Here is a 10,368-nt window from a genome sequence, read left to right as displayed (position 1 = left end):
AGGAGAGAAAGGGGAGAGAGAGAGAGGAGAGAGAGAGAGAGAGAGAGGAGAGAGTGGGAGAGAGAGAGAGAGAGAGAGAGAGAGAGAGAGAGAGAGAGAGAGAGAGAGGGAGAGAGAGAGAGGAGAAAGATAAAGAGAGAGATAGATTTAGAGATGGCCATCTATATAGATATATAAAGATATATACACATCTATATAAATAAAGATATATAGATAAAGAGAGAGATAGAGAGAGAGAGAGAAGGAAAAGATTGATAACAACAGGGCGGCATGATTAAAGAAACGCTCCAATTAACACTAATTAATTAAATGCTTCTCTGCCGTGCAGAATGCTAATCCTAAACAACCACATTTATTTTTAGAACCCATTTGCATGATGCAGCGGAAGTGATGAAAAATGATGACGTTGGACACACCTGATTGGTGCTGTTCCGGTGGATTTTTGATTATTAAAATAAATTATCTTTTTATTAATCCCCTAAGTGAAATTCATGTGGGACAGCAGCCAAATTGGACGGAAAATGCAGATAAAAAAACAAACTAATGAGAGACAAATACATAAATACAGTATAATATATACAGTATAGCATACAACGTCACAGAACTTTTATCTCATGCGACTAGTTTATCCAGACCAATAGGCAATTGCATGCCTGAATCCTCTGAGTTCATTATCCTTTTCTAAGGGACGTTATCAATAAGCGCAGACCAAAACTCCTCTGGACGGAACTGGCTAGACCTACAACCAATCAGAGCAATGAAACGTGTGACACATCAGCAGCGGTAACCATCTTGGTTGTTTTGGAAAGGCCTCAATGGTGCTCCTCTGTTCAGTCATCGTATTAAGCCTGTCTCATATTAGATGAACGGCTGGGGCTGACCCAGGCCAGGTCTGCTTGATATCTGCCTGAGCGTGAAGTCGTGCCGGATGCACATGCTAGAGCAAATAAAACATGATCTCACAGTTTCATCTGGTTCCCCAGGGCTACAATTTATTTGGAAAGACGAAAAAAATATGAATTATGTATACATTCTAGGAATTCGACCAGACTAGCTTCAGTTGGAAAACGGGTCAGTCAGATGGAGCTCTCCTTCTGTACGCCATCTTAACATCTCTTTCACCTGGTATTAATGCACTGGCGGCAGCTTGGCCCTGTCCAGGAACACACGCGACCCCTCCCAACATTGCATATGTGTTGACCAATAGGACACTATGATATGTGTTGACCAATAGGACCCTATGTTATGTGTTGACCAATAGGACCCTATGTTATGTGTTGACCAATAGGACCCTATGTTATGTGTTGACCAATAGGACGCAGCAGCCAGCTACGACTTCAACGACAACGACCCGGACCCGTTCCCACGCTACGACTCCACCAACGAGAACAAGTGAGTCTACGTCGATGGAGATCCATTCTATGAGAACCAGCCATGTGGAAGTGTTGGGGTCATCTATAGAGGTCCACAGATCCACAGAGACCCTTTATTGTTGACTCTTTATAAGTGACAGTGAAAGTGTTAAAAGTCCTTCTGTTAAAAAAATGTTAATCACATAATCTGTTGATTGTAATACTTTCTAGTTTCAAGGTATGCTTTTAAATGGCAATCGAAAGATTAACAGTGAAATCAAGAAAATGTAGAGACAACAAGGAGATTTAAAATAATAGATAATAGATTTAGTCAAATCGACCCCCACAATATTATTTGATGACTCATACTACGCCAGATGCAATTGAGGCTAGTTTTCTCAGCTGCGTAATTACGTGACCACTCAACCTTTATTTACATTCAGCACAAACAACGATGACACACGTGAAGTCAAGAGAGTGAATGTTTGAATAAGGAAGAAGGGAAAAACGATACAATGGAAACAGGAGGGTTCAAACATGAACACAACATACATTTTAGTGGAGCTTGCACTCCGACAGTAACAGATACACAATGATAAACTATGTTATCAAACATGGCCGCCATGGAACAATAGCATACAGTTGAAGCACATGTTGAACCAAACGCGAGGCCAATTCTTTATTATGTTCCTCGTTCCAAGGCACGGCACGCGATGCGCTGGGGAGATCGCCATGCAGGCAGACAACAATAAATGTGGCGTTGGAGTGGCGTACAACTCCAAAGTTGGAGGTAAGGTTAACTTTTACTTTGAAAGATGTTGATTTATAGTGTTGTTTGTTTGTTTGGTTGCTGTGAAAGCAGACACACTCTGAGTACTGCTCAAAAGTATTGTGGGGGTGACCCTGAGGGACCCCTGATTTCTCTGCAGATATACTGCATAAACGCAATCTGAGCAAGGAAAAAACATGTTTTCCACGCAAGGAACATGACATTTGAAGGGTCAGAGTGGCCATCTGGCACTCAATGCCCCGTAATCACCAGCTTAATTATGCTCCCAAAATAGACTGAATATAAATGCCGCCCCCCTCTAATAACAAATGGGCAATTAAGGCTAAATACAATTTGTTCCGCTTTTGGGCAACACCTATTTTTATATTATACTCATTGTGTTTAGTAGAGATGAAATGAGTGGAAAACAGTTGGGGCTGTAAAGAGTGTGTCTGTCTCTCCCACCCAGGGATCCGCATGCTGGATGGGATCGTGACGGACGCCATCGAGGCCAGCTCCATCGGGTTCAACCCGGACCACGTGGACATCTACAGCGCCAGCTGGGGGCCCAACGACGACGGCAAGACCGTGGAGGGGCCCGGCCGTCTGGCGCAGAAGGCCTTTGAGTACGGCATACTGAAGGTAGCCAACACGAACAGTACTACTGCAGCCTGGGTTCACGTTCAGTAAGAGTTGGAAGGTCTAATAGTCTAATAGTATACACAACATACAGGGTTTAGTTTAACACTCACACAGAGGGACACCTACTTGCTCTGTGCAAATTTGTTCAAAACTGTCCAGTAGTTTCCATAATGATTACACGATGATGCATATTGTACCTTATATAGTTCATCTGAATATGCTATCAGGTTTTTAAGTGAACTTTTACTTTTGACATTGACGAACTGACTAGTTGATGACGAAAACATATTAAATCTTTCTTATTATGATTTCAATAAATGTTCTACCAAAACATTTATTGAACTCTTTATCTCCTCCCTATTCCTTCCTCCTTCCTCCCTCTTCCCTCCTACCCTTCCACCTTCCCCCCTCCTCCCGCCCTCCTCTCTGCTACTCAGGGCCGCGGGGGGAAGGGCTCCATCTTCGTGTGGGCGTCGGGCAACGGCGGTCGGCAAGGAGATAACTGTGACTGTGACGGCTACACCGATAGCATCTACACCATCTCTATCAGCAGCGCCTCCCAGCAAGGCCTGTCCCCCTGGTACGCAGAGAAGTGCTCCTCCACCCTGGCCACTGCCTACAGCAGCGGGGACTACACCGACCAGCGCATCGTGAGTCCATCACGCCTTGTTGTTGCTCATGCTCAATGCGTGTGCCGTTAGCATCGAGTTAATACGCGGGGACATTTTTTATTAGTTTCCATGGCAATTGTAGCAAATGTAAGGAAATACCTTATTTTTTATCTGTAGCATAACAGAACAATGTTTAAGAACTCCAATGATAAGGAAAATTGTGACCTGCTTTACAAATTCAGAGTTAAATAGAGTTAATTCTCTTACTGGGGAATTTCAAAGCCCCCATCATTCCGATTTTGAGGGCAATTTTTGGGGCAAAATGCCTCGTGCTCCCCTCCATGGTTGCTTGTTTCTTTGTGTGGATTTTAGGAAGTTGTATCTGGGTGATATGACATTTATTTTACTTTTATCTTTCCTATGATGACAACGTCATCATTGCTTGTTCTATTAATATAAAAAAAGTTTGATAGCAAATTGCATTATTGACATTATTTTTGCGTGTTTTCTTCCACTGGCCAAATTAAGTGTTGATATATTTAATTTAAATGCTGTTTTATTAACTTTGCTGTACTGTTTTTGTTTGCTCACAGACGAGTGCCGATTTGCATAATGAGTGCACTGAGACTCATACTGGAACCTCTGCGTCTGCCCCACTGGCTGCTGGGATATTTGCCCTGGCACTGGAACAAAAGTATGTACCGCAGAAGCATTAAACTAAACTCTAAGCATCTACAGTGATTCATTGTTAGACCGGTTTTCCTAAAATGTTGTATGTGTACACCTAGGGGTACTTTGAAGGGTTTCAGAGGGTTTTATGATTATTTAAACAATTTCAGTTTTATTGTTTTAGTATTGGTTATGAAAAAATGTAGGTTCAACAATGAAAACTAATTCCACCTGAATCAAATGAGTTGTATCTTAATACCACCTTCATCAAATGAGGTGTATCTTAATACCACCTTCATCAAATGAGGTAGGCTAAATCGAATGTTAATGTTTTTTCCCCCCCAAAATGTTGTATGCTGGTGAATAGGGTACTTGGCTGAAAGGACACAAAACATCTGCTTGAGTGATCGTTCTGTTTCATATGTCCCCAAATTTGACATGATCTGTCTCTCTCCCCTCCAGCCCGGAGCTGACCTGGAGGGACCTGCAGCACATTGTGGTGTGGACCTCAGAGTTTGACCCCCTGGCCAACAACCCGGGCTGGAAGAGGAACGGCGCGGGGCTAATGGTTAACAGTCGCTTTGGCTTCGGCCTCCTCAACGCAAAGGCCCTGGTGGACCTAGCCGACCCGGCCACCTGGAAACACGTCCCTGAGAAGAAGCAGTGCATCGTCAGAGACGACTCCTTCCAGCCCAGGTACCCGTCAGACCTTCCCGCGCTGGGGTCGACGTCGTCAGCCATGTGGGCTGCGGCGACGAGTCTGATCACGATTTATCAAGAAGAAATTCCACATGTACTGCTTGGTGCTTCAGACATTCAAATATTTGGTTCATAAATGACTACTTAATAAATGAATACTATTATTAGTTATTCTTGTCAGATAAAGAAAGAACATTTTTTTAAATCAATTTAAGATTAATGCACCCTGAAAATAATCAGCGTTTGATAAATTAAGAATACTACAAAAAGCATATGTCTTTGTGTGGATAACCTAGTAGTATGTCGTCCAACAGCCACATTGTGTTTATTGAAGACGGAGAGAGAGGGCTAGTTATATACAGTAATGTTCAAACCTTCTAGCCCCGAACAAATCAAAGCAACATAATCATTGTTGTTACCGATGGCACATCTGTTTTCATGTGCATCTATGGCAAGAGAAAAATAATAAGCCCTGGGCAGCCGATGAATGAACTGATGAAAATAACGAAACAGCCCATGTGTTCATTCACCTTAAGGATGACCCTTAAGATCGTTAAAAGTTAACTGCAGCCAACTAGGATCAAACGTTGTCCAAGGAAAGCCAGTTTATCCCTCTGTTCCCTTTCTTCACCAGATGTTGCATTGCGATCCTTCAGGGATTAATAAACACATGCAGGGAGGCTTAGCCTCATTACTTTTGAAAGTACAGTTACTGCATTCAGCAATACGAATAAGTGAACAGCCACACTAAAGTGACACTATTATATAATTTTTTTGGTGTATTTGGATTATGAGATTCTGTCAAAGTGATACCTTCTACTGTCAATTCACTTTGCTCTATTTCAATTTAATCCTGAGGATTTACATGTTTTGTTTCATTTAGTAATATTACCCACTTCTCAACCCCTTATACAAGCTGAGGAGAGAGGGATTCATTTACGACCTTATATTACTAAGTGAACGGCTGCACAGAACAGAAAGTGCACATTTGCTACTGCTTGCTATGCTGGAGAGATTTTAAATGAAGATATGGTTATGAATGGATCTTTCTGACACAAAATGCTCACGTCACAGAATCGTCTGAAACAGTATAAAAGTGTGTAGTGCAAGTACAAATGTGAGAGGATAAAATCCTGCTCATTTACTTTAATCGAGCTATCGATTTTGGCATATCTTCTCAAAAAACAGACTATTTTAATGCACAAGGTCAGTACAGCTACGAGCTGCAGAGTCTGCTCCGGGAGGATACCAAGCAGCGCGCGTCACGGCACGATGACGATGACGTGGGACGGTTGTCATGGCGCTCACCATGCCTTTGCTATTTTAATATCCCCCACAGGGCTCTGAAAGCGGCGGGGGAGATCACAATAGAGATCCCTACCAAGGCCTGTGGCGGGCAGCCCAACGCGGTCCACTCCCTGGAACACGTGCAGGTGGAGGCCAGCATCGAGTACACAAGGAGGGGGGACCTGCACATCACCCTCACCTCGCCGTCAGGTCAGAGGAGGACGCGCACGTGCACTTCAATCCATCCATCCATCAACCTCTGATCATAGAGCGCTAGAAGTGCAATGCCGCAAAGCGATGAGCCAAACAACACAGCATGTGTTCGATCAGTGAACAGTAAAACTCGGATACAGTTAAGAGATAGAATTATACTAAGGTTGCATATTAAGTGATTAGAATGTGTGTGGTATGTTTCAAGATTTTGTTAAATAAACAACTTCTTGGCGGATTGTGATGCTCTCAGTTCCTCTGGCAAACTGTTCCCGAACCACATATTCATCATACATTCATGCATGCACATGTTCATGCCTTCCGCATAACTGCCACATTGAATCATTGCCTCTCCAGTGAACTAGTTAACACGTGTTTGTCCCCTCAGGCACTACCACCGTGCTTCTAGCGGAGAGAGAAAGAGACACATCCTCCAACGGCTTCCGGAACTGGGACTTCATGTCCGTCCACACCTGGGGAGAGGACCCTGCAGGAACCTGGACCCTGAAGATCACGGACACTGTGAGTTACGCCCCTGCTCACCACAGCCGTCCATCAGTGGCCATGTGTCATCAAGTCCAGTCAAGTACATTTTCTGCGTAAAGACCCTTGATCCCATTTACAGTCTGAGAGTGTGTCATAGGCCACATGATACAACACCTCTTAAACCTAATCCCTAATGAGTTGATGGAAAAGTCCCCCAAAATCCAAGGAATTGAGAAGGAACCCAGAAGAGGGATCCCTCCTTCAGGGGGGGCGGTTAGGAGCGCAATAGGTGCCAAGGGTTGTGTTTTGAAGAAGGCCTACCTTATTACTATTACTGAAGGGGCCAATTGGCTCAGGGTCGCTGTTGAACCGGCTTCTCAGCTGTGGCGTTGCATGGCTTTCTTTGATTGCTGCTGCTGAACTCGCCATCCATCTGCCCTCTCTCACAGTCTGGCCGTATGGAGAACGAGGGTCGGATCCTGAGCTGGAAGCTGATCCTCCACGGGACGTCGGAGAAGCCCGAGCACATGAAGACGCCCAGGGTGTACGTGCCCTACAACGCCGTGCAGAACGACCGGCGCGGGGTGGAGCACATGGACACCATGATGGAGGTGAGGGTTAGGGTTAGGGTTAACCTAGAGGGATGTACACAGTATCCCAATACGCAACAGCAGGGAAGTCACGCAACCCGCTACATATTCACTCAATCTCCTTTGCGATAGAAAGAATTAGAATAAATAAAGTCTACCTAAAACTTCCTAAAACAAATAATGGCAAATAAATATTTTTTGTTACAAACCAGCTTGAGAGCTTCTGATCAACCCCTCACCAATTATTATTAATATCATACTTTTTACAACATACTATTTGATAGAAATATGTCATCAAGAATGACAATATTCCCTTGAAAGAGATCCACGAATGATCAGTTGAGGAACATGAATCAGGGTTCTCAATTAAAGACCAATAAACTCATCATCGTCATCGTCCATCATAAACTCATCCTGTCCGCGTTGCGTGTGTCATTCAGGAGCCCACTCAGGCCCACCCTCCACTGAAGGCCCCAGATGCTCCCGCCTCTGCAGTGGCCGCGCAGGTCCAAAGCGAGTCCTCCAGGGACACAGCGTCCTCCGCTGACTCCCCCACCCTGGCCCTGCTGCGTCTCCTACAGACGGCCTTCAACCGGCAGAGCCCAGCCTCCCAGCCCCACTCTCAAGCCAGGAAGCAGCAGCAGCAGCAGCAGCAGCAGCAGCAGCAGCAGCAGCAGCAGCAGCAGCGTCCTGACAATGTCCTGCCAGCAGCACCAGCCACCCGTCTACCACCACAGCAGCTGTACCAGGCCCTGGACAGGATCAACAAGTACCAGGGCAGAGAGGACAGCCTCTACAGTGACTACAGCGACCGGTTCTACAGCTCCAAGCCGTACAGGCATAGGGATGACCGCTTGCTGCAGGCCATGCTGGACATGATCTCCGATGATAGCCAGTGAAGAACTTGGCAAGGTAGGGGAGAGAAGGGGGGGAGAGGAGAGGAGAGGCAGGGAGGACAGGGGAGACAGAGAGAGGAGAGGATAAGACAGAGAGGAAGTTAGTGATGAATGTACGTGGAGAAAAGGGTAAGGGAGAACGAGAGGGGAGGAGAGCGAAGAATGGAATAGGGTAGTAAGAGGAGCTTAAAGGAAGCAAAGGGGGTGTATTCTTTCAGTTCATATAATTTCCTCAAAGCTGTATTTCTGATATACTATTATTGCAAATCCAGGCATGCCAAGCAAGGTTTCATACACTTCAGTTCTCCTTATGTGATTTGAATCATATATATATATTATGTTCTCTAAGTATACCTCAACGATTACAACTTCTGCTCCAAATATACTTTCGATACCAGATAGCTAAAACACAAACTGATCTTCTGATAGAGGAGGGTGATGTGGCTCAGAGGCCCGGTCTCTCTTACCTTCACAGTCGAGGGGGAAAGCACGTCATCTTTAGGATCCAGGTTTCTTGTCAATCATAGGAATCATTTAGTTTTTACCACAAGGCCATGATTGTAATTCGTTTTTGAGGACACTTTAAATTATAAAACATCTCCCTCGAAACACAAATAATCATGAGGTTTAATTCATGGGTGATGTCATACTGCCAAGCAAACCCTAACTATATTGTATAATGCTCACATCACACGGTTTGGGTCATGAATGATAGAGTAATTTCCAAACCAAATTGTAAATTGCAAACAACACATTTTTTCATTTACTCATTTACTTTCATTTAATTTACTTATTAATCTCAGGGGAGGCGAATAAAGGGATTTTAACGTGTTCTGTCTTCTCCGGAGTATTGAATAATCTATATTTATGAATGTTTAGAAACTATAAGAGCATGCAGGTATGACACGTCCGTTGCACCAACACACTATGACACTCGATTACGTTTTGAAAACCATTGGTCATTGGGTGTTCTGCTAATGAGTTGGAAAGAACCAGTCGGAAGGTTTCTCAGTCCACCACTACTGAAAGGACTCTCCTACTTCTTGTGCAATCTTATTTATTTTGTATGAGTACAATGCTGCATTCAAATAAATATTTTTCTAGAGATTCCAAATAGTTTATGAGAGTAAAATATATATACAAACATATGAACCCTTGCTCAGTTTATTTTACGTTATATAAGTGTAGTGTTCTCAAGTTAATTTGTGTCGAGATTATGAATAGCACTCATTGATACTAATAAACACTGCCAAACATTAGTTTGTCAAAAGGCTTCGGTCAATTTTGGTGACCATGCAAAATATGATATTTGCTCACATACAAGCTAAACAATGCCACCAATTCAAAACCTTAGCATTAACATGCACAAGTCCACTCTCTGGTATTTATTTATTTGGTATTATAAAGTGAAAACCTATCAGAGTTGTGTGGAAGTGACCAGCAATGTGCTAGTATGGGGCTCTGCATTGACACCTTCAAGCACTTTGATCTTCTCATATCGCCTTAATGATGCTGTGATGACCTCACCTATTTCTTTTAATGGTTGTATAGCAATTCATTCATTCATATTACAATAAAAGTGTTTTCTTGTGAAGTGATGAAGCCTGTATGCAGAGTAGGCCTACCAATTATATTGCTGATTTGCATTTAGATTTCGATTTAACAACAGTTTTGGTAATGGTTTGGGACTTGCCTTCCTGGTGACTTGTTTCTCTTGCCCTGCGCCAACAAGGTGAACATGAAGATGTTTGGAAAAAATTGTTTACATTTTGCCTTGTAATTTAACCATCCCTTAGAGTAGCCGGTGCTGTTTATGAGTTTGAATCAATGCTTCTGTCCAAATTTGTTTATTCAAGACAAACGTTGCAATGTATGTATGGATGTACAAAAAATAATTTATTGTAATAAACCGCAAAGTGAACTCTGGAGTGGTATTGAGTTTTTGGTTGCTGTTTTGAAATGATATCTCTTGGCTAATCATTTTTTAAATGTATTCAACCATTAAAAATATTCAACCAGCTATAGGAGTAGGATCCAACATTCCTACTTTCATCGAAAAACATAAACACATACAAATGATTCTGAGGGAAAAATGATGAATTTTCAAGTGAAATACACTCCCCTAGTGGAAAACATGGTAAATGCACAATAGAGGAA

At 43.2% G+C, this 10,368-nt stretch overlaps 1 protein-coding gene across 1 annotated transcript in view; it reads left to right on the top strand.

Annotated features, from left to right (window-relative positions):
• Positions 1–10,132, top strand: part of pcsk1 (proprotein convertase subtilisin/kexin type 1) — a 14,473-nt gene extending 4,341 nt beyond the window's left edge. The window contains exons 4-13 of the mRNA XM_060069953.1: positions 1,316–1,392; positions 2,054–2,142; positions 2,591–2,763; positions 3,201–3,413; positions 3,968–4,068; positions 4,506–4,739; positions 6,082–6,239; positions 6,628–6,761; positions 7,175–7,336; positions 7,756–10,132. Coding sequence (XP_059925936.1) covers positions 1,316–1,392; positions 2,054–2,142; positions 2,591–2,763; positions 3,201–3,413; positions 3,968–4,068; positions 4,506–4,739; positions 6,082–6,239; positions 6,628–6,761; positions 7,175–7,336; positions 7,756–8,214 — 1,800 coding nt within the window. The 3' untranslated portion in view covers positions 8,215–10,132. The remainder of the gene's footprint in view (positions 1–1,315; positions 1,393–2,053; positions 2,143–2,590; positions 2,764–3,200; positions 3,414–3,967; positions 4,069–4,505; positions 4,740–6,081; positions 6,240–6,627; positions 6,762–7,174; positions 7,337–7,755) is intronic.
• Positions 10,133–10,368: the final 236 nt, after the last annotated feature.

Source organism: Gadus macrocephalus, chromosome 13 (assembly GCF_031168955.1).
Source record: "Gadus macrocephalus chromosome 13, ASM3116895v1".
NCBI lineage: Eukaryota > Metazoa > Chordata > Actinopteri > Gadiformes > Gadidae > Gadus > Gadus macrocephalus.
Note: the sequence above shows the minus strand (reverse complement) of the source record. Positions and strands in the feature narration are given on the sequence as shown.